Here is a 24,707-nt window from a genome sequence, read left to right as displayed (position 1 = left end):
ACCGTGGAGAGGCATTGTCATGTAAATGCCGTTTCACCGTTTGTTCTTGCAATATGGCTTAGTTAAAACGGCAGAATTATGCCGTTTTGGACTTAATAAATGTCATTCAGTCGTCTTTGCGCTTTGCGCATCCAGTTCAAGAAAGGAGTTTTCTTAAATCAAAACCATTTCAGATTAGGCTTGATCGTCAGACCCTGCTCCATTGTCAAGATTAGTCATGGTCCCTAGAATTGCACCATTTGAATACCCATAATCATCATAAATCTAATAAACCCCTTGTTTTGTAAAAGTTATAATATATATGATGTTATAACTATAGGCCAAAGAAAAAAAGGCAAAGAATGCAGCCAACAGTTTTCGATCATTTAAAACGTTTTCCTCCAAGGCAAGTTTGATTACATTATCGCAACTGTAGAAAGAAAAAGATCAGTGAAACATTGTGGGTCAATAACTTAATATCATATAATATCCGCTACATGTGAAACATATCATAAACCTAAATAAGTAAATAATAAAAGTTTATCTACAATATTTTATGTGCAAGTGTAAAATTAAATTTCAATTAATCTTATTGTTTTTGTTTTTTATTTGGTTGAAATAAAAAAGCTAATGCCACGAGCGGGATTCGAACCCACGATCTTCGGCAAGATACGCCGCTGCTCTAAAATTTGAACTGTCGTGATCTCGATCCAATCGGACACCAACTCCCCATCTCAACCTACAACCTTTCGAATTTTCCTTCTTTTTGCCATTTTTCAATGACGTATTGAATATGATATTTATGATGATGTAACTACAATATTTGGCACCTGTGACTCCCAGGACAAATCCATGTTTTCACCCTTAAAATTGTTACGTATAATTGTATTATATTTTATTGGAACAGCTGTTGAAGTTTTGGTAGATCCTACTTGCCTTCGTTAATCCTTTAAATAAATTAAACAACCAACGATGACATTAACTTTTAATTTTCTCGATTCTAAATAAGATTTCAAAGATGGTTCTGGAAAATGTTTTTACATATTATTACAACAAAACTGGAAGAAACATGTAAAATTTACTACATAAAAATACTCGATGATATCAACATACCAACTTAATTTGTATCCTTTCACATTTAACATAAGGTGCTTCCTTTCACACAATAGGATATTCAAAAATGGTATATAATTTACAAATTTAAAACATAAATCAAAATGTATATTCTCCCTTTAAATGTTTTTATTTTATGTACTAATTATAATTTTTTTTTTTTATAAATCATACCAAAATATAGTTGTGTAGAGATGAGTGACCGTTAATCGATAGTTATTCAAAAATCGTGAGATGCGGTCGAGTGCGATTTAGGTTTCAGAAAAACATTTTCTTTATCGTGCCAACGTTTCGATCTTTTATTGAGATCATCTTCAGGGCTCAAAGTGTTTGTCTTCTGTGTAATTGTGCCATCCTTGCGTGTCGTGTTGAGAGTGCCACGACAAGCAAGGATGGATTAATTTCACTAATTTCGTGGTCCGCTTGACCAATTAATATAACCATCACAATTAATTAAGGTTTTTAGTTGAGATAAAAAAGTCAATGGCACGAGCGGGATTCGAACCCACGATCTTCGGCAAGATACGCCACTGCTCTACCACTTGAGCTATCGTGACCTCGATCCACTCGGACACCAACTTCCCATCTCAACCCCACCTTTTAGGAAAAGGAGCAATGGCAAAAAGGAGGGAAAATTCAAAAGGTGGGGTTGAGATGGGAAGTTGGTGTCCGAGTGGATCGAGGTCACGATAGCTCAAGTGGTACAGCAGCGGCGTATCTAGCCGAACATCGTGGGTTCGAATCCCGCTCGTGCCATTGACTTTTTTATCCCAATTAAAAACCTTAATTAATTGTGATTTTTCTTAATGTCTATCTATTTGTCTATGGACGTCTGACGATGTTCGCTAGAGTCTTTCCGGTCGTAACTTTTCGAGTACTGGCACACTGCTCTCTTCATCAAGGTTGCTTCGTCCACAAGCGATTCCCTGTTTCCGGCTTTTCCTCTCCTGTTTGCAAGAATTTGCACTACATAGACCCTCACAAAAACATAAAACGTGTTCTACGGTCTCCTCTTCTTTCTGACAGTATTTGCAGTGTTTCTTTGTCGGTACTTCTTTTCAGTGCATGTACATTCTTAGGCAGCAGTGCCCTGTCAGGTCCAACCAAAATCCTGGTTCTGTTTCGGTTACCCTACAGTAAATTCCTTTCTTCTTCGCCCTTCTGTTAATCTCTTCGCATGCCTAGTGCATGTGACATTGTTCCGCCAGGTTTTGGTCTCATTAAGGATACATTTTTGGATGTGTATTTTTTTTGTGTCAAGATGCTAGGTCACAATAGGGTTTGGGACCTCAAGAATTTTGAATAACATGATCACTTTCTCATTGCCTCTGACCCGAATGCCCAGGAACCTATGCCAGGGTCAGGTGACTGAATTTTGCCAGGGCTTCCATACAATTCCATAAGCATGAGCGTATTTACCTAAGTTTAAGGTCAGTTCGATATTCAGATTTATCCCCAGCCCCCGTGCCTTTATTTGTTTTTGAGCCTTCATTGCACCAGTAGGAATTGGTGTTAAGAATATTCCTTTGGCCTACTCTTCCTCTGGTGTAAGTACGTTGTACTTGTTGGTGGAGTTGTATTTTGTAATAGTGGCATTGATAGACATGACTAGAACAGCATCTGCCTATATTGTTCGTTGTCATGGCCTATCCTTGTAGATAGTTGTCCATTTATTAGCCTGTGAGCCGCTCCTCTGATTTCTCCTTGGATTAAAATGTGGAGCGTCGAAAGGTTAAACGGTAAATCGAGGTAAATTTCATTTATATTTTATTTTCTTTGTTTAAAATTTCATCTCAGTTGTTTTATTGCATTTATTTTTCTTGCCTCCCAAATACGTAGGCTAGTCCTCCTGCTGTATAATCCTACAAATAGAGTAAACCGTTGGGTGTTTGACTTAACAATCTAAAAAGTTTGTATAAGACGCAGATGTAGGTGTATAATATACTGTGCTCTTTAAGAGATGTTGTATCTCCCGTTCTGTGCTTATAGCACACCTGTGAGTCCTAGTTCATCTAGGAATTTTTATTAGTAAGCCTTGTCTCAGTACTTGGATAAAGTTAGATAATTGTAAACATGTAATAAGCTATGATGGCACTATTCGAAGCCAACTGTAAGAATTATTGCATGCAATAAATTAGTGGGTTTGGATTTGTGATACCTTTTCAAGAAATTTGAACATGCAATCTGATGAAAACAAAAGGACAAGAGTCATACAATTAACAATTGAAAAAACAGAACAATCCGAGGGCTAAGGTTTTGGGACTGACCGTCATTTGAAAGCTGGAAGATGCCCTCTTTTGGGGCACATTTTGGCATAATTCATTTCGCGGAGGAGGGCGTTTACACCATCCGCACATTCCTTTTGTCTTGTTTTTTATGTTAATACAGCCGAGGTGGGTCCGAGGGAGTAATACAACACAAAAGCGGGCATTATGACCGGGGCAATCTAACCGGTCGCCCCGCACGTACGGCTGTTGGGAAATGGAAAAAATAAATTAAACCGATATAGAGGGAGAGAGCGTGAGGGTGCGGGGCTCCCCTGGAAATTATAGTGCCTCTCATACCCGGTATCCCGACTCTGGGTTTCCTGCAAAAAAAATGCATCAAGGGGTTATTGCTGATAAGAGTGAAGGATCCTGCTGATAAGCCTTCTGACCCGTTGGGGCTTAATGAGATCCGCGCTGGACCATTGTCTCCCAGTGCTTTTAAATCGCACAGTCGCACCTCGTTTCAAATTGTTCGGTAACAGACAAAAAAGTGGAGCACAAAAGAGTTTTATTTATTTGATTTATATATAACTTAAAAATACAAAAAAAAGTTTATTAAGATTGCCAGCGTTTGGACAAAATTGCAATTGTTTTGCCTGTCTGCCTATTTCCCGAGGTGTTTTTTTATATATGTAGAAGTGTTTTTCAAAAGGGGTGGAAATGAACCCCGGCGGAAAGTCCCACCTGGACGAGCTGGAAATTGAAAAGTCGACCGACCGACTAGCCTAGTTCTGCCCTCGAGGTCCTTCGACAATAATCATAGGTTGGCGCGGGAAATAATAACAAAAAAAATGAAAAAACGCCCTGCGGGTGTCGGAAAATACATGGAACGGACTTTTTTCTAAAAGGATCCCGCAATATAAATATGGCCGGGAAAACTCATTACATTCCGCGTTCTCGACGTATTTGCAAATGCGGATCCAACTATCAGGCACTCTCCTCTGCGGCGGCTATTTTTCCAGGGGTTTTCAGTTTTCCTTTTTTTCCCAACCCCATTGCCATCTCCCTTTCAGTATTTAAATGACAGGGACAAAGCAGCCCTCGCGAAATCAAACACACATGGGCATGGACTTTGTGTTAAATATTTATTCTTTTCGGAGTGGAAATTTTTTAACTGATGGCCCGGTCCGGTCCGCCTGGACGTTACTCTCGGTGAATGCTAAGTCACGACGACTTGTTTAATTTGCAATTTTTCAAACCACACCCAACCGAATTGAAGCCAGTCTATAAACAGCGTAAAGTGCCATTTTCAAATTGGAAAAAGAATTCAAACTAAAAAGTAAATTTACAAAAAAAAATGACAATTTACTGTTTCTGTAATTTACTGTTTTAATCTACCTCACAATGTGTGGTGTTTAGTGACCGTTAATGAATGATGATTTGGAGATCGTGAGGTGCGTTCTGGTGTGACGTAGGTTTAGAAAAACATTTTCTTTATCGAGCCAACGTTTCTATCTGTATTGAGATGATCTTCAGGGCCTGGGATTTATAAACATTGTTTAAATTTACTATTAAGTTTCATGGTCCGCTTGACCAAATAAATTCTTTTCAATTAATTAAGGTTTTGGTTGAAATAAAACAGTCAGTGTCACACGCGTGATTCGAACCTTCGGTTAGCAGCGTATTTAGTAGAAGGTCGTGGGTTCGAATCCCGCTTGTGACACTGACTTTTTTATCTCAACCAAAATCTTAATTGGTTGTTTAAATTATGCAAATACATGTAAGATGTGAAAAAATTAATTTCTATTATTGCATAAATTAATTTTTCACACCAGATCGCATCTCACGATCCACCTCACAACGTCCCCTCCTCAGACGTACAATACATTACATACAATCATATATTTCAGTGATAAATAATCATAACATTTGAATCCTGCTGTGTATAAAACTTGCATTCGACAAATCATTTTCCTCACCATATTTGCCAGAAAACCAAATTCACGAATATCTAGGATTGTTTAAAAAAAAAAAATTAATGGTTGAATTATTTCTTGTGTTGAAGCTTATAAGTTAAGGCTATTCTTGACATGCCCTTTTGCCCTGAGGCCATGGTCTCATTTTTTGCTCTTATTTCTTACTTTTCTTTTTGTTATACTTCTTCTGTACCATTTTAGTGTAAGTTTTAGATTATGAAGCCAATTAGAACCTGGAGATTTTTTATTTTTAATAATGTTACTAATGTGCAAGTCTCCATAGTTATACACCTGTAATTTGGTCATTACCAATCATTTTGGTAAATCCCTACCATGGCTGGGCTGGTCTGTCAGTTTTGGCATTTCGACAATTTGAGTTTGTTTCTGTGTACACCAAATTGGGTTGGTTCGAATCTTTTATCGCTCTTCTAAAAGACGATTTAATGCTAATTAATGAGATTTTCAGACATTGTATTTATATAAACCAAACGGATTTCTACCATTCGGTTTTAAATTCTAAATACGCTTTTCCTTAAATGTTTTTTTAAGTGGTATCTGCAGAAGGTCCTCATAATAATTAAATGGAAATAAAGAAATAGCTTTTTGAGTCAACATTTGATTCTTTCAACGTGATTTTTCTTAACTCAATCAAAATTGAATATAAACAATTAGAAACATTTTAATACGAATAATTGTGGTTTTCAACGCGACCGACATTCGGTGAAAGTTGTTAAATGACGTAAATCGTTGTGTATCTGTTTAGCGAATACTCACGATTCCAGAGAGATAGGCGTATTTAGGATCTGCCATGTTTTCACTTAAATCGAGGATTCAAAATTGAACGGAATTTAAATTAATCGTTGAGTGAAATTATTTGCTAATGAGATCGTTGAGTCTTGAGTGAAACCTTCACAGAAGGCAACTTGTTATCTTATTTACTTCAAGCATTTGGCGTCTGAAGCGCTTATACAAACTCATTTCAAAACATTTTTTTTTATTTTCTATGAAATAACAATATACATAAACAAATGTGTGGTGTTTATTGACCGTTACTTTATGATTATTTGGAGGTCGTGAGATGCGGTCTGGTGTGAAGTACGTTTAAGAAAAACATTTACCTTATTGTGCCAACGTTTCGATCTTTATTGAGATCATCTTCAGGGCCTGTGATATATAAACATTGTTTAAATTTTACAAATACATGTAGGATGTGAAAAAATTAATTTATACAATGCTAGAAATTTTAAATTCAATCAAATTATTTATACTCACTCATAGTATGATTCTTGTTATGTAATTTGTTGTGGTAAATAATGTGTAATAATAGTATGGATTCGGTCAGGAATGAGTTATTTTCAAAAAGATCTTTTATTTTTTCTCGGGGTCATCGTCACTTTCAGTGTCTGGGTGAATTACAAAACATTTGTAAATCGGAAAAAATACAATACAGATGTAAATAATATTAATTTTGAACCAAGTATTTCGTGCTCTCATAAAGTGAGGTGCTATTCTTCAAGTGTCATATTTGTTTCCTGTGAAATTGTTGTGAAACCTGAATTAGTATTAAGTTGTTATTAAAAAAAGCATCTAAACAAAGAGAATCTTAAACAATTATAACTCAACACTTCATAAAAGAACATCATCCACTGACCACAGTACGCAACGCATGGTCAACCAAATCACACAAAGACAAACCAATGTACATGTCCATTCCATTCGTCCTCACATTGTCACACAAATCTCACCCCTCTCCCTGTCTCTCTCTCTCTCTCTCTCTCTCTCTCTCTCTCTCTCTCTCTCTCTCNACTCTATCTATCTATCTATCTATCTATCTATCTATCTATCTATCTATCTATCTATCTATCTATCTATCTATCTATCTATCTATCTATCTATCTATATCTCTCTCTCTCTCACACACACACACACACACACACACACTCTTTTACTCTTGAATCAGAACATGTGTCTTGGCTAATTCGAATTCATGGGTCCTTTCCAGTAAGTAGGGAAAAAGGGATGAAGGGATGATAAGGGTTGGAAGTGTTTAGAAATGGGAGCATCTCTGTCTGGAATCTCCACGGCTCTATTAACTTCCCCTAAAGGTAGTCGCGAAATCACCCCCAGGAGACCACCCCTATTCCACCCCTGGAATTGCTGCCCTCTCGTTTTAGCTAAATGCAGCGATGGGTTAGTGGTCCATATTCTTTTAGTTTCACACGATCAGAAGTGTATAGGAAAAACGTCGGATCGTAGGTGGTTGAAGGTTGGTGGATTGTTATTAGCACAATTAGTCCGCAACGGTTTAGGCATTGACACGGCGCTCATCACTGAAAACACATTTTATGTCCCATTTATACCGAGTATTTCCACCTCTGGCACGAATCACGTCAGTTTTACATTCTTTGTAAAAAAAATTCTGATAAAATCTTGAGGTATTCTTTCCCATTCATCAAGAACAGCCGTTTCCAACAATTCTAAGTTGTTAAGACCTGGGCTTCGCTTAAGTTGGTCCCAAATGAGTTCGGTTGGGTTCATATCTGGACTTTGAACTGGCCACACCAAGCACTCAATTCCAACCTCATTCAACGTAGTCATCCACAATACGTGCTCAAAGAATATCTCACCGATGTGGGGAAATTACGCCCATCTGAAAATTTGGAGGCCAGTTCTCACCTCATTTGTAAAGATGACTCACCCCAAATCTTCAATTCACATGTTCCCGTGTGAAATGAAGTTTGGAAATTTTCCGACGAGTGGTAAGAGAGGACATCTGAAGTTATTTTCATTGAGCTTCTTCTTACAGTCCTGGTAGAAATCGAAACAATTCGTTATTGTCTTATCAGATTTCTTATCTTATATCCCGTTATGACGGTTTCGTAGGGCCTGAGGACGAATAAATTATCCTCTCTTTCGTCCGTAGACCTAGGTCAACTGACCTTCTTTCTAGTGTGAAGCCATATTTCTCTTAAGCGCCGAAGAACGCTCCTGTTGTAGTGATTTACACTTACTCTCCTGGTGACTTCGCCCTGCCTGTATCCTTCCTCTAATAATTGTATGACCCTGACACTGTCATCCTCACTCAAATGCCTGGTGCCATAGAAAAAGTTATAAGGATAAGGATTATTTGGAGATCATGAGATGCGGATCGAGATGCAACACGACACATCGCGTATTTAGGATCTGCCATGTTTTCACTTAAATCGAGGATTCAAAATTGAACGGAATTTAAATTAATCGTTGAGTGAAATTATTTGCTAATGAGATCGTTGAGTCTTGAGTGAAACCTTCACAGAAGGCAACTTGTTATCTTATTTACTTCAAGCATTTGGCGTCTGAAGCGCTTATACAAACTCATTTCAAAACATTTTTTTTTATTTTCTATGAAATAACAATATACATAAACAAATGTGTGGTGTTTATTGACCGTTACTTTATGATTATTTGGAGGTCGTGAGATGCGGTCTGGTGTGAAGTACGTTTAAGAAAAACATTTACCTTATTGTGCCAACGTTTCGATCTTTATTGAGATCATCTTCAGGGCCTGNGCCCTGAAGATGATCTCAATAAAGATCGAAACGTTGGCACGATAAAGAAAATGTTTTTCTAAAACCTACGTCACACCAGACCGCATCTCACGATCTCCAAATAAACCTTAACTAACGGTCACAAAACACCACACGTTTCTCCACAGTAAGAATAATATCAAATCAAATCAGCAAAGGAAAAAAGATTAACCGAAAGTGATCTTTAGTCATAGCAGAATGGAAGGGCGTAACGCTACTTTTTGTGTACTTGGGATTAATCAGTACAAAAGTAAACAAAGTAAATAAAACTTTATTTGCAGTTTATTTTGACTATGATAGTTCCTAATAATTACTTGTAACTAATGTAGAAAGATAATGGATTTAATTTTAGACTTTATAAACTGAGTGGTGCGCTAAATTTTTTCCATCAGTGTATATTTTATATGTAAAGTTAAGCATAAACATAAACATTTTTCCCAGTTTTAAATTACGAAATAATTTGGGCTGTTTTTAAGAAGACCAAATAATTTCTAATTTAATTTGTTTTTGACGTTAGAGTTCTCCCTTGCGCAATAACAAATTCTCCTTCTTTCTAGGGTGAAGACTTGTTTCTCTTAAATGCCAAAGAACCCTCCTTTTGTAGTAATTTACACTCACTCTCCTGGCAACTTCACCTTGCCTGTACCTCTCCTCAAATAATGATATGACCCTGCCAATGTCATACTCACTCAAAAGCCTTACTGGGGCCATTGAAAAAGGTTTAAGAATAAAAATATTATCAAATCAAATCAGCAAAGGAAAAAGATTAAATGAAAATGATCTTTTGGAGTAACAGAAAAGAACGGTACAATGCTACTTTTTCTACAAGTGGGATCATCTGTCAAAAGTAAATTTAAGAAGTAAACAAAGCATTATTTACTGTTTATTTTGACCATGATAGCTCCTAATTACGTATAACTAATTTTTAATTTTGCAGATAAATTTAAATAGTATTACTGGTCAGTTATTGAGGCCTTGCCCACTCCAAAATGTACAGTTTATTCCTATTCAAACCGCAAAAACTCATAAACAAAGAAAGATAAAAAATAGACAACCAAGGGCACCTACAAGTAAAGAAAAACATACTTTCATCCTGATAAAAGAGACTTAGCTTAATAGAATCATATGTCACACTTCTTATTAATTCGCCTTCTCCTCTTGAAGGTTCCACAGACCATTCAAACCACTTTTTTTTTTTTTTGTGGTTAAGTGAGCAGAAGTTCCCTGGTTTGGCCCATTCTGCAAAGCCCTTCTTTATTTGTAATCTTCTGTATCCACTGTATGCGTACTATGTGCCAGTATAAATGGGCTCAAGGGACAAAAAAAGGCCTCATTCTTCTTCTTGCTGCTTGGATCAAGCATCCAGCATTTACAAACATTTAACAGGCTGAGAATAGCATCTTAACATTCTCATTCTAATCATTAAACGATGAGTAGAATGACTAAAAAGGCTTTTCTTTTGAAAGAAAGTAGCTCTAGCCATCTCTATTCAGGCCCTTATAGCCTTTTACGATATAAAAAGATTGATACATACATAATGTCAATTGATAAAGCTCATATTAAAATTTATAAGAATGAGGTTCACTCATCACTCAGCATGATTATCAGCAGTCCTGAAAAAAACCCAAAGAATTTTCAAATGGGCTCTAAGGAAAAAAAGAAATCCAGAGCCCCGAGGCCAAGTTTTATTATAACTTCTGGCATTGCAAACCACAGTTTAAAAAAGTGATAAATTTAAAAAAAAATTAAGGAAGCAAAATCATGTATTATATGAAAGCAGAGAAATTAATAAAACAAAATAAACAATACCAAAATGGACTATATAAAAATCCTGAATAATTTTCTTAAAGTAGATTATATAATATTAAACTATAAAGCAATAATCACTAAAACTGAATTTATCACAGTGCCAGTAAATAAATTAATTATTAATTCAAGTTAATAAATGAGACATCTTAAATTTCAATGACAAACTCCAAAAGGCAGTTACATGTTACAATAATTATGTATAAAGCAGTAAGTTATGTTTGACAGGATTATCAATTGCACACAAATAAATAAACTTATCCGTCTATGTACACTTTTTAATGAAGTTTGAAATCACTCCAGGACAAGTGATAAAAACTGAGAATTATTTCTTCTTTTTGGCTTCTGACAACGTTTTTATCCTTTTGTCCATATCTTCAAGCGACTGTTTCAAGTTTTTAACAGATACTGTGAAGTGCTCTTCCATTTTTTTCAAAGCCTCTTTGGTCGTCTCGCAACTGTTGACGAGCGTCTGCTGCATTGATTCAACTTCACTTAATGATTTGATGAAACCATTTCCCTGCTGGTGAAGTGCTTCGAGGGCCACCATACGGTCTAAAGCACGTGGTAACACTTGAGCCATTTCTTCAGTCGTTTTCGTAAGTTCATACAACTCAGCAATCTAAAGGTTAGGGATGATCATTTTATAACAACCTTTAAACTTAAAAAAAAAGTTTATATACCTTATTGTCTGCCTCAATATCAGAAGAACCCGTAATAGCAGATGATCTTTCAGCAAGTTGGTCCAATTTTGTCAGAAGTGCTGACATGCGAACATCAATAGCTTCCAACTGTGAAGTATCAAGCAATGCAACTTTTCCAGCAACCCAATGGGACGTTTCAGTTAGGCTTTTTTCTCCTCCCCCTACAAGCCTCCTCTAAAAGTGATTTCAAATAAGAAAAGCTCACAAGCCAACTAATAAATATATTACCAAAGTATCTGGTGTATTAGCGACGATGGCATTGAGTTTTTTTACCCGTGCCTCTAGATCTGCGATTCGGGCTGATGAGCCTAAGTGCACTTGGTGAGGCCTTGTGCTGACTTTGTACTTAACTTCACAAGATGGCCCTTCGCCTGGAACCACCCTGGAGTCGCCCTTGCCCTTTGATGAATCGACAGAACCAAGCTGGTCCAGTTCAGAGAGCATTTTCCTTGTAAAAACACCCTTGTAAATAAACTAAAATTATGCTGACATATATTTTTTTGTAAGTACTTATCGCTCATTTAGCCGAGTTTCAGGAACTAAATGTCGTTACAGCACTCATTTTTATTTATGGCTAAAATTATATTTTGGGTATTCAACTATTAAAAACTCAAAATTCATATTTTGCCAAATGCATGTATATCTTGTTCAAACCTCTGTGATTTTCACTAAGGAAATTGAAATACCTTAGAGAAATTCAAATGGGAATATTTAGCACAATTGTGAGGATTATGAGTATGTATATAAAATAACCTCTCTATATTTATCACACAAAAATCAACACTCTTCTCTGAGATATTTAAGATATAATTTATTAACAACAAAAAATGTGGCCATATAAACAAGTAGAAATACAGTGAGTAAATTAGGATGGAAATTTAAAAGGAGGTATTGGGTCCCAGCCATAGGTCCATTGACACCTTTTTCAAAACTTACCCTTCCGCCTTTATTCCTGATAAAAGAGACTTAGCTTAATAGAATCATATGGGCCCTCTCACTAAATACAATCCTCAAATATAACTATAAGCGTTAATTATAAAAAATGACTATTTATTATTATTATATTTAACTTATATACTTATAATTATATTTGACTATTATATTTAACTAATTAATTAATTAAGTTTCAAATTAATAATATATTTTAAAAAAATGTTTTAATGAAAATGAGGTTTTGGTTATCTTTGTCAATTAAATATTATTTTATTATTTATTTGTTTATAAATAATAAGAAAAAGTTATAAAATAAACAACCTATTGAAGAAAAAATAATAGTAATGAAAACAAGCCATGTATGTTCATATAAAATATATTTTACATTTCAGTCCACTTCATCAGTCCAAAAAGAAATATTTGAAGGCCTAAAAGATGAATAAAGAGATGCCAAACCTCTCTTACAAACAGGCCCAAAACAGCAGAGGGCGTGTGCCATGTATAAGGAGGGAGAAATCAAAAAGTTGCTGCTCCATCCCACTACAAGCATGTACTTGGTGGAACTAAGTGCAATATTGCTCATGCTGAATAAAAAGTAAAAACCGTAATTCTTTTTTGCTATGTGCCGACTCGTTCAGTGTGGTTCAGAAACACAGGAGAAAAAAAGCAATATTTTGTCATATCGTTGGACATGTGCATAATCTTGGGGCATGGTGGCTGGCACAGATTGCTGCTCTGGTACTTCAGAGCTATAGGGATTTTTAAACGTATGTAGTGTTTGTGTTGTTTTGGTTAATTTATTAGAATAAATGAAATTTATTAGTGTGAAAGAAAGGGGTTGTTTAACCCTGTTTGGAGGAATATCAAGTACTCATGTGGGCTTGTGTGACAACTGGAGAGAAAAGTTAAGTTATTAACGTGGATGGAGTGGGTTCAATCCTGCCCCAAAGAATATTGAATTGGGGGAGTGAATGTGACCAGTCTTCTATGTTTGTGGTGATGTATATTATTTAATGTGTGCTTTATTTTGGGACCCTCAACCTAGCTGCAGGTTGAAAAATACACGAGAAAAAACAAACAAAGAAGTAAAAACAAGTGCAGGACCAGTGATGTTTTTCAGCCCTTAAACCTCCCACATTATTATTATATTTCCAGCCACTATTGTGTAATTTTTATTTGACAGAGAAGTGATTTTTTATACCGTAATGCACGAGATGTTAGCACAGTAACCCCAGGACAAGTTCCTTTTTTGGTTCTTGTGATCATCAGACCTTCAGTCCTTTATCTTGATGAATTGATACTTAATTTATTTTTCTGTCATTGTCCCTTATTTTTCATCCTATATGTCTGATGTATTTGTCCTCCGTATTCCAACATCATGGCATATATGCCATTTTTGTTAAGTTGTTTCGTTTTGTCAATGTTTTCTCATAGCATTTTCCAATTTTGTTTGTGGTCTGCAGTGCTTTTAAATTCCTTTTCCCATATATGTGAATACTGTCCATTTAGTGGCTGCTTTCTATTTTGTGAAATATTTTCGTCCTCATCCACAATTTGGTGATGGTTTGCACTTAGGTTTAGTTTCATTTTATAAAAAATTACTAGTCTATACATTTTTTTGTATGTATTTATAACCTAAAGCAATATATTACCATATATCCTTTCATTCGTACTACAAGCTAAACTGTGCATCCCTTGCCAATGATTGATTACCTGATTAGAGCTTTAAATTTAACTAAGCTTAAGTTTTTTGTAATATTTGTCACAGGAATCTGGTCTTAATCGACTTACTTGATTTGAGCACCTTCAGGATCTGCCAGGTTGGTCACAAGTTCAGTCCCAAAAGTTTTATCCAGAGCTAGCTCCTCCAGCTGTTTGCTCATCACCTCTAGATTTGTGATGACAGCACCATCAATATTTTCATTGGTCTCCTTCTCACTTTCCTTGTAAATGAATTGAAATAAAGCTAAGAATGTCTGAGACCCTTGCAAATTAAATTTTACCTTTACTTGAGCGACTTCCTCCAGAAGTTCTTTCATCTCACATTTCAGCCTTTGGTACTTTTGAAGTGGGGTCTCTATTTCACCAGGAGGGACCAACTGCCATTCACCACTGAAATAATTATAACACAGGTTCACTTATTGTCATTTCAATTTTTTTTAGTTCATTCATAGAAAATTAGATAGAATAATAGACAGAATAGAAATAGAAGCATGACAGAGATTTACTTGTAAAGGTATAAATTGTGTATACGATAAATATACCTAATTCCATAACCAGTCTTAAACGTCTTGCTTAGCCTGTCTGAGAAATCCACTTTCTTCGCATTCAAATGTTTGCCTTTGAATTTTGAGAAAGCATCACTAGCATTGATCTTCACATGTTCAATCGATTCAGACTCCTGAATTCAGAAAATCTGTAAAAAACATACATACAAAAGTCAAAGTACAATTCAAACCTCTTCTGGCTCCTCTTTCGTCTGATCGGCCTCAGGTAGATCAGTCGTCTCGTAGACATCAGGCTGGTCATACGCCTATAACAATACATTTTAATTTAAAAAAACCTTGTTTCACTTTATTGTAAAAGGAATTAGTTGCAAGGAAAAATTAAGACCTTCATAATGAAAGGGATCAATGCACTGATCCACATATCCATGTCTTCCTTCCGTACTATTAAAGGTTCTAAGTTGCAGGGAAACATTTAACTGATTTGTTTAAGCAGATGTTTTATATGTGAAAAAATCAATCAGGTGGCACACCTTACTTCCTTGTAAGGAATATTATTAAGTTTTTTTTATGACAGTCTTTGAATATCATGAACTTTCAAAAATAATTTTTATAGGCTTTTATAGCACAATATTTTAAATGAACATATAAAAGTTCATAAATATTTTAGTTATGCAATGAGGATAGTCATCTCTATGATGAAGTATTGAACTTGATGAAATTTGTCCATTCTTTCAAAATGACTGACTGTTTCATGCACAGAAATTGTTAATATTAATTCATAATTTTTTGTTTGTTAATAAACTTGTTATAATAATTTATTTATACACACTGATGGACAAACTTAACACACCACTCAATTTATTTAGCTTAAAATTATATCCGTTATTTTTCTACATTAGTAATAGATAATTAAGAGCTATCATAGTCAAAATAAACTGCAAATAAAGTTTTATTTACTTTGTTTACTTTTGTACTGATTAAACACAATTACACAAAAAGTAGAGTTACGCCCTTCCATTCTGTTACGACTAAAGATTGCTTTCAGTTAATCATTTTTCCTTTGTTGATTCCGTTTGATATTCTTATTTCTTTTTCTGTGGCTCCAGTCAGGCATTTGAGTGAAGATGACAGTGTCAGGGTCATATTAGAGGAAAGATACAGGCAGGGCAAAGTATGAGAGTAAGTGTAAATCACTACAATAGGAGGGTTCTTCGGCGCTTAAGAGAAACAGGGCTTCACACTAGAAAGAAGGAGATTTGTTGTTGTGCAAGAAAGAACTCTAATGTCATAGAGGTACTCACAAGATATAATTGAAGAACATGCCATTTGCCCCCTACATCAGTGAGAGATTCTTGCTAATGCAGGATAATGCGCTGTGGTAAGAGATCCCCCAGTGCCAGGTGTTGGGCCCTGAAGTTATTTTTATCGAGCTTTCTTGTTGCAGTCCTGGAGGAAATCGAAACATTTTGGGCTTGTCGTAACAGATTTCTCATTTCATTTCCCGTAAGGCTGCGGTTTCATAGGGCTTGATGACAGATGAATCTATCGTCTCTTTCTCCTCTTTCAGGTCAACTCTGTCCTAGCCTTCTATTGTGGAACCCAGTTTCTCTTAAGCGACAAAGAACTCTCCTATTGTAAAATGATTTACACTCAGTCTCCTGGCGACTTCGCACTGGCTGTATCCTTCCTCTAATAATGTTATGACCGTGATAGTGTATATATAATATATAGATAATAAGTGTAAGAATACTATTGACTGAAATCAACAAAAGGAAATAAAATTAATTAGGGTTTTTAGTTGAGATAAAAAAGTCAATGGCACAAGCGGGATTTGAACCCACAGTGTGGTTGAGATGGGAAGTTGGTGAGCTATCGTGAGTCCGAAAGTCGGTGTCCGAGTGGATCGAGGTCACGATAGCTCAAGTGGTAGAGCAGCGGCGTATCAAGCTGAAGATCGTAGGTTCGAATCCCGCTCGTGCCATTGACTTTTTTATCTCAACTAAAAACCTTAATTACTTGTATAATATTAATTGGTCAAGCGGACCACGAAACTAGTGACTTTAAAAGGAAATAGATTTAATGAGAGGGATCTTTATGTGTAGCAGAATGAAATGGAATATACTACTTTTTTGTGCAAATTTGTACAGTAGTAAACGAACTATTAGTTAGTGTTTATTTTTACTACAGTTGTTCCAAATTAACTGGAACTAATGTGGAAAGATAATGGATTTAATTTTTCACTTAATAAATTGAGTGGTGTCAAAATTTGTCCATATTTGTGTGTATTTCATCACTGACCACAATGTTAGATACATTTTTGCAATATTTTCATTAATTGTGTGTTTCATCAGTTTAATCACTAGGTTTAACGATTGGGTTGGTTCGAATCTTTTATCGCTCTTCTAAGGAAGATTTAATGCTAATTAATGAATTTTCATTCGTTGTATTTATATAAACCAAACAGATTTCTACCATTCGGTTTTAAATTCTAAATACACTTGTTCTTAAATTTTTTTTTTAAGCGGTATCTGCAGAAGGTCCTCATTGTAATTAAATGGAAATAAAGAAATAGCTTTTTGAGTCAACATTTGATTGTTTCAATGTGATTTTGTCTTAACTCAATCAAAATTGAATATAAACAATTAGAAACATTTTAATACGTATAATTGTGATTTTCAACGCGACCGACATTCGGTGAAAGTTGTTAAATGACGTAAATCGTTGTGTATCTGTTTAGCGAATACTCACGATTCCAGAGAGATGTGCGTATTTAGGATCTGCCATGTTTTCACTTAAATCGAGGATTTAAAACTGAACACAATTTAAATTAATCGTTGAGTGATATTCGGCAATGAGATCGTTGAATCTTGAGTGAAACCTCCACAGAAGGCAACTTGTTTGCTCATTTACTTCAACCATTTGCCGTCTGAGGCGCTTATGCAAACTCATCTCAAAACATTTCCTTTCTTTTCTCTGAAATAACAATCTACTTAAACAAATCTTTAAAATAAAACAAGATAGTGAAATACTAATACAATGTAAACCATTCTATATAAGAGTAATTACGTAATATACCTGTTTTAAATATAAAAATTTTAGTAAAATTTTTGACTTCTCGCTGTTTTATACTTATCCGAGAATCTTTATTAGGTCAAATTTTCTTTTGTAAAATCATAAAAAGGGTGTTTGCCACTTGCATGGCATGCGGACCCCAATTGGGGCTTCGTAGGGTATGGCCATCAAGACATACTCAGCACATAATTTTTTTCTTAGCGGGGCTGCTGGCTGTAAATAAGCACCGGCGCCTCCATTAATTATGATCTAGTATGATTTCTTGTTATGTAATTTGTTTCGGTAAGTAATTTGAGTTAGTAAGATCGGTCAGGAAGGGATTATTTTCGAAAAAGACAGTTTTCATTTTTTTGCTGAGCGGTCAACTTTCAGAGTCTGGGTGAATTACAGACAATAAAGATGTAACTAATAAACGTTTTTAACGAAGTATTTCATGTTCTCATAACGTGAGGGTGCTATTCTTGAGATGTCATATTTGTTTCGTGTGAACTTGTTATGAAACCTGAATTAGTACTCAAAACAAAGAGAATCTTAAACTATAACTCTTGAATCTTGAATTATAACTCAACACTACATAAAACAATATCATCCACAGAGCAGTACACAACAAATCATCGTCCCAATCACACAAAGACAAAACGATGTACATGTCCATTCCATTCGTCCACCCAAATTAACTACATTTCTCTCCTCAGCCCACATTAAAATAGCCTTCGAAAACACAGTAGTTATAGTACATTTATATATTTTTGTACAAGGATTATATACGTATATAAACAAATAAATATGTATATGGAAAGACGGACGAAACAACACATCTATAACTCACGTAAAACTAAAACTATAGCATTGGCCACATACTACTTTGAAAAACAGCACAATTTTCATTTCGACAAAATACAAATACCAAGCACTGGAAAAAAATAAAGTGCAACTTTCTAAACATAGCTTACATTATCAGAGAAGCAGCATTAATTAAAGAATAGATACATGCACACTCAACCGTAGCTATGCCAATATCATAAAGCATATAAACTATTGAACTTTATTTTTATATTTCCCTTTCCGTAATTATCATCCAAAATAATTAACTTCCTTTCTAATATTAGTAACTGTGCACATTGAATAAACCCCAAATCACAATGCCAATCCGGAAAAATCCTCATTTTCAATTTTCTTTGAGTCATGATCAAAGAAAATTTCCCATATTTACCGTGTCCCCCACCATGTCACAATCATAAAGAACAGCAGAATACAATTTCATGTTTTACAATAATTTCACACGAAACAAACGTGAATAGCACCACACTTTATGCGAATATGAAATTCTTGGTTCAAATTTATATTATTTACGTTTGTATTGTATTATTTTTTCCAATCAACCTAAGTATTGTAATTCACCCAGGCTCTGAAGATGGCCCGAATAAAGGTCGAAACGCGGTAAAAACATGAAAAATGTGTTTTTCTAAAATACTTAATACCTGACCGCTCTCACCATTTAAACAAATTATTGAACAACCGGTCCCTAAAAATACATATTATTTTTTAAACTGTTTTTAAGGCATAGATTCTTCAAATCTTCAGTCTTAGTCTGTATAGTTATAATTGACGATACTTGAGAGTTGTGTTTTCATAATACAAAATTTCATGCAGGGTGTATTGGTACAATACAATCATTTTGGATTTTTTCAAATTTAATTCATTTGTGTGTTTCTTAATGACCTGTGGTTTCGTAATGTGTTGAAGTCGTGAGGAGCGGTCAAGAATGAGGCAGTTTAGAACAACACCTCTTTCATTTTTTTTTGCCGATGTTTCGTCTTTTATTCGGGCATCTTCAGAGCCTGGGTAAATTGCAAAACATTTGTGATTGAAAAAAATACAATGGAAGATGTAAATATAAATTTTTAACCAAGTATTTCATATTCACATAAAGAGTGGTGTTATTCTTGTGGTGTCATAATCGGTGGGTGAACGTGTTGTGAAATTGTATGCTGCTGTTTTTATAAGATTGTGACAAGGTGGGGGACGCGCTAAATCTGGGAAAATTTCTTTGATCATAGGCAGTTTTATTTAACTCAAAGGAATTCGAGAATGGGGATTTTCTGGATTGGATTTGTGATTCGGCATTCAGTATTGGAAAGGAAGTTAATTATTAAGGACGATAACGAAGGAAAGGGAAAAATAAAATTAAGGTTTAATAGTTTATTTGCTTTATGATGTTTGAGTAGGTACGGCTGTTTGCATGTATCTGTTCTATAATTAATGCCCTGTGTATCTCTGTTAATGTAAATTCATTAAAATCTGTACTTTATTTACATTATGTAATAAGATGGATTTACAATCCTACATCAGCCATAACAAATGTCTTATAACATGTGCCGCAACTGGAAAAGTCTGTGCTCTTTGGTTTCCGACAAACAACTAAGTTTGTTTGCAGAAGAAAATGCAGAGGAGAAAGAAGTGAAAAAACATGACTGAGAGCCGACTATAAAGGTCGATTCACACATATCAGTGAAGTGACAGTGATCGTCACAGGTCATTCTTTCTTCCGTGCCTTGTAGTGGTGGATTGGCAAATGAAATGCCAATGTTTTCAGATGATGAACTTTTGATTATCGCCCTCATTTTGGATGAAGAGTGGAACGACAAGCGAGCAAACGGAAGTGGATTCATCAAGCATGAAACAAGAATTTGCCTCAACTTATAATGAATTATTGTAGCAATTTTTACTTGCTGCATAACTTAAGACTTTAACTTCTTAATACATTAAGAAATACGATATACTTACGTGTAATTACGTTACTTCCCAAGCGGAATCAAGGAGTGAAACACTCCAAAATTTACATTTATAGGGAGGAAACACAAGGAAAATGCATTTCGTTTATGAGAAATATTCCCTGATTATTTAGTTCTGATACTGGATCTCTCCCGTAGTTATCTAAAACCAATACCCTTAAAACAAGTTCTAATCTAAGTTGATCATAATTTATTATTCACAGAAAGCAAACATTTTAAGTGAGTACAAATATATTTGTATATTTAAACAATGTTTATAAATCCCAGGCCCTGAAGATGATTTCAATAAAGATTGAAACATTCGCACGATAAAGAAAATGTTTTTCTAAACCTACGTCACACCAGACCGCATAGTAATGTAATCATAATGTAAACACTACTGAAATATAGAGGTACCTTACTCCCCATTTGTTTTCATTTCTTCTCCAATTTTTCTCCAGAGAATATTATTGAAATCTGAGTCCATACATTAACCTGATCAAACAACTGAGGATTATTTCGCACCAACTTAATGAGTTTATCTTCATTCATGTTATACGGCCGTGAAAACGGTAAAATATCGTCAACAAGAAATCCGACGATCGTCCGGTGACAACGGCAGCACAAGTTGGCAGGCCGCGGTCGTGCGCCAGGCGTGTGAACAAAGCCATTCAATTTCTAAGAAGAATATTTTCAAACCCGCCGGTAGAACAAAATGCCGGTCATGACACTGTCACTTCACTGATGTGAATCAATCTTTACTTTCCTGTTTCTTAAATTTTTAATTTTACAGTTGCTCCCTTTAAGATTACATGTTTTTACAGTTATAAATAGTACAATATGATTTTTAAATTACAATCCTATAATTTTTTCCATCTACTTTCACTCTGGTCACTTAGGTGGTAATTATTATTTGAATTTATAATTTTTTTCTTAATTAATTTTTTTTAATATATATAGACTGTAAAAATTCAATGATTTATAATAAAATAAATAAATAAATAAATTGCAATTTCAGCACTCTTTGCACTTTGCTTACTCCTTGAGATTCTAGCTCTGATAAAATCTGAGATTCCGGGCAATGTACCAACCAGGAGCGCACCTGACACTTAAAGAAAACAAAATAAAATAAAATAAAACAGGTATTGAAGTTTTGGAAGTGGAAATAATCTGTTTCACGGTTTATGTCGAGAAGGACGGATCTTTTCTTTAAAAATTCATATTTATTGTCAGGGCATAAAATTTGACAAACCGACAGAACTTAGTAGGTCTTAAGTTGAAAACATAAGTGTATCCTTAATCATACTCTAAGGACATGAAATCGAATTATCCACAGCATTTCATTTTGGTTTTTATAAATGTAACTTTGTTCGGGGGATCGGTTTTTAAGATGGATTCGTTTATTTCCATCACAATAGTAATAATAAAACAAAGTTTGAAAATATAAAATAAAACACTTTTAATTAAATGAAAAATAACTATAAAAAGAAAATTGTTTAAATAGTACAACATGATTTTTAAATTATAACACTATTGCCCGTCATTCACTTTGCTTACTTTGGTGGCAATTATTATTAAAATTTATCTGTTTACTTATTTTATTACATTTCCTAATTTATTGAATTTTTTAAAAATAATATAGACTTTGGAGAAATCAATAAATTAGGAAAAAATTATAACAATAAAATTAATAAAAAGATAAACTGAAAAAATAATTGCTGCCTAAGTGACCAAAGTGAAGTGAAAAAAAATGATTATTTGGACATCTGGAGATAATTCATTCATTTATTAATTAACGGTCACTAAATACTACACATTGTACATATTGTAAAGTGTTATAATTCAAAAATCACTGTAATGTTTATAATTCTAAAAGCCTGTAATGTTAAAGGGGACAGTCTCCGGCTACGACAAACCAAGTGAAATGCAGCCTTCAGATGAAGCACCTCAGCCGAATCCAGCATATGTCGTAACTCACGACTATTTTAAAACATTTGGTAAATAAATATTTAATACATTAATATTTTAATTAACATATAAAATTAATGTATTATTCTAATTTTAGGAAGGGTCAAATGTGTTTAAGAGGCTCGATGTGTCATAGTTCATCGTAATTAACATACCAGTTGCATAGATGAATATAAACAGTTGTTTCAGGAGAGTTTGGGTTAAAATGTATTAATTACAAACCAACGGGGTCACTGGATTAGCTAGTTTCCTAATTGTAACTTTGGAGTGGTTAAACCACAGGTTAAACCACAAAAGCTTCAGTGAAATTGATCCTTTTTGAATATTTAAATTTCACGTAATACGTACAAAGCACATAGTTGTCAGATATTGAATATATAATGGTCGCGTCGGATATAAATAAAATTGTATCGTCAAATAATTACCTATTTACTGTTCTTCAAAGACATACGAATTTTTAAATGAATATTTGTTAAGTACGTAAATGTATTATTGATTATTACCAATATGGTCTATTTGATACATAACATTGCCACAATTTTACTTTTAAACCAATTTTAAAACTTTTTTTAGGATTGATAAGATAATATGATATATTGCTCAAGCTCAAACCTCTCTCGCGAGTGCATTACCCATTTATGTCATTTTCAGTGATCAGTTATTGACTCCAATATGGATCGGTGGCTGAAGAAATGATCTGGAGGAAGCATACAGTTTCTCCATGACCTTCACAGCCAGACAAGCGCCGAATTGGAATTGATGAGGTGTGAGGACAACCTTTCGATGAACACATTACTGACGCCATGTCAAGTAAAGTACAACCTTCGGATGAAGCACCTCAGCTGAATCCAGCAAATTCAAATTCTACAAGTCCCCGAATAGGTGCAGGTCAAACAGCCATTAGAAGTGGAATATAAACGTACGTACCACGACAGTTTCTTAAATTTGGGATTTATAGAGGCTGGCGAAGGAAAATCTCAGTGTGTCATTTTCGCGAAAGTCCTTCCAAACAGTTCTTTGGTTCTAGTTAAATTGCTTCAACATTTTGTGGTCCACACGTAGAACTGGGAGAAATAGGCATAGAACTTGAAAAGTTATCGAGTGGCACGGGCAGATAAAGGTCTCACCATCGCTGAAACCCTCATAAAACCGTGTGTTAACTATATAGTACCTTACATGCTTGACGTAAAAGCAGTAAAACTTATATGTTCGATGTCATTATCACACAATACTGCAAAAAAACGNTATATATATTTCGCAAAGCATCTTCTGCCAATGCACTAGGTGCCGAAATATTCCGTTTGTTGGACGACGTTTTTACATCTAACGAAATTTCTTGGCATTGAAGTGTGCACAGACAGCGCAAAAAAATCGACGATCGGAGTGATTATTAAAAAAAAGATAAATCGAAGAATTGCAGCAGCAGTCATTGCGTTATCCACAGGCATGATTTATGTATGTAACAAATGCGAGCCTCTTTTAAGAAAGAGCCTCTTTTTGAATGAGTCTGTTCAAATTATTGATTGGCAATATTTTATATGAATTACCTTTATCAAGTTGCGGCCATTGAAGTGAAGACTTTTCACAATACTATGTAGCGATCCACTGCTTCTGACTTTCACGTTAAAGGAATTACGTTCTGAAGTGTTATTATTTAAATCCAGTTTTGGGTTGAATCTGTTGAGAAGGAAGAGGTGGAATTTTTTCATGTGTCAAAGGATTTTTTAAAAGAAAACAAACTGCAGCTGTACAACGTCACGTTGATTGATGAAATATATGAACACCTTCGATGTTTGGAGATATCCTTTTTCCCACGTCTCGAAATACAATGCTGCAAGACGCAGCATCAAAAGTTTCGACAAAGCCGACCAGTCCATCTTCAAGTAAATACGAATGTTTGACAGACTTTACTTGAAATTCCAATTTGAAATCTAATTTCAAGTTCGATACTTAACCCCATTTTTGGCCCGTTAATGTTCAAATTATTACTTTCGAATTTGGCTCGAGTTTTACCTGCCTGTAAACGGTAACTGAACGGAACGGAATATTTAATTGAATTTAGTTTTGAAAATAGAATAAGAAATGTTATCGGCAAAAGGAGAGCCTAGGTGTTGTGTCAGCACTCCTGCATCGGGCGGGACGAACGGAAATGAAAAGAGTCAGTAGACGTTGGGCGGTCGGTGGGAGCAGATTACTGTGAGATTTGTGTCATGTGAAAGGTCGTCTTAGGAGACGGAGAACGGGAGAAAGATGAAGGATCGTCACGGTGCTGAATGTAACGAAAAGCGAGGAGGTGACTACACTGCATGACGAGTTCAGGACCGACTTACGGCGACGCCCGGCATAACGGCCCAATTTATGTTTTACCTTGGTGAACTGGT

The 24,707-nt window shown here is 35.0% G+C and overlaps 1 protein-coding gene and 1 non-coding gene across 3 annotated transcripts; one reads left to right on the top strand and one right to left on the bottom strand.

The window, feature by feature from the left end:
- Positions 1 to 10,586: 10,586 nt before the first annotated feature.
- On the bottom strand, positions 10,587 to 17,395 carry LOC106670154 (dynactin subunit 2). Of its 2 annotated transcripts, none has more exons than XM_014400247.2 (8): positions 17,261 to 17,395; positions 14,743 to 14,817; positions 14,549 to 14,685; positions 14,288 to 14,396; positions 14,076 to 14,227; positions 11,580 to 11,799; positions 11,331 to 11,525; positions 10,587 to 11,269 (listed from the first exon to the last, which is right to left on the bottom strand). In XM_014400247.2, the coding sequence occupies exons 1-8, from the start codon at positions 17,294 to 17,296 to the stop codon at positions 10,973 to 10,975; spliced, it is 1,221 nt and encodes a 406-aa protein (XP_014255733.1). In that variant the 5' UTR covers positions 17,297 to 17,395; the 3' UTR covers positions 10,587 to 10,972. The 2 variants fall into 2 exon arrangements, with proteins under 2 accessions (XP_014255733.1, XP_014255725.1); XM_014400239.2 differs by lacking the exon at positions 17,261 to 17,395 and adding an exon at positions 14,898 to 15,020.
- Positions 17,396 to 17,687: 292 nt separating this feature from the next.
- On the top strand, positions 17,688 to 17,821 carry LOC112128203. Its single transcript, XR_002910890.1, has one exon. It is a non-coding gene; the product is annotated as a U11 spliceosomal RNA (small nuclear RNA).
- Positions 17,822 to 24,707: the final 6,886 nt, after the last annotated feature.

This window comes from Cimex lectularius, unplaced genomic scaffold (assembly GCF_000648675.2).
Source record: "Cimex lectularius strain Harlan isolate CLEC.00 unplaced genomic scaffold, Clec_2.1 scaffold271, whole genome shotgun sequence".
In the NCBI taxonomy this organism is placed as follows: domain Eukaryota; kingdom Metazoa; phylum Arthropoda; class Insecta; order Hemiptera; family Cimicidae; genus Cimex; species Cimex lectularius.
This window is presented reverse-complemented; position numbering and strand designations above follow the sequence as displayed.

Excerpts from the sequence above, each read along its gene's own strand:
- LOC106670154 (XM_014400239.2), bottom strand. The coding sequence starts at position 14,984 with ATGTTTCCCTGCAACTTAGAACCTTTAATAGTACGGAAGGAAGACATG. Across the intron at positions 14,818-14,897 it reads TGATCCCTTTCATTATGAAG|GCGTATGACCAGCCTGATGT; the intron begins GTCTTAATTTTT and ends GTATTGTTATAG. Across the intron at positions 11,526-11,579 it reads CTAATACACCAGATACTTTG|AGGAGGCTTGTAGGGGGAGG; the intron begins GTAATATATTTA and ends AATCACTTTTAG.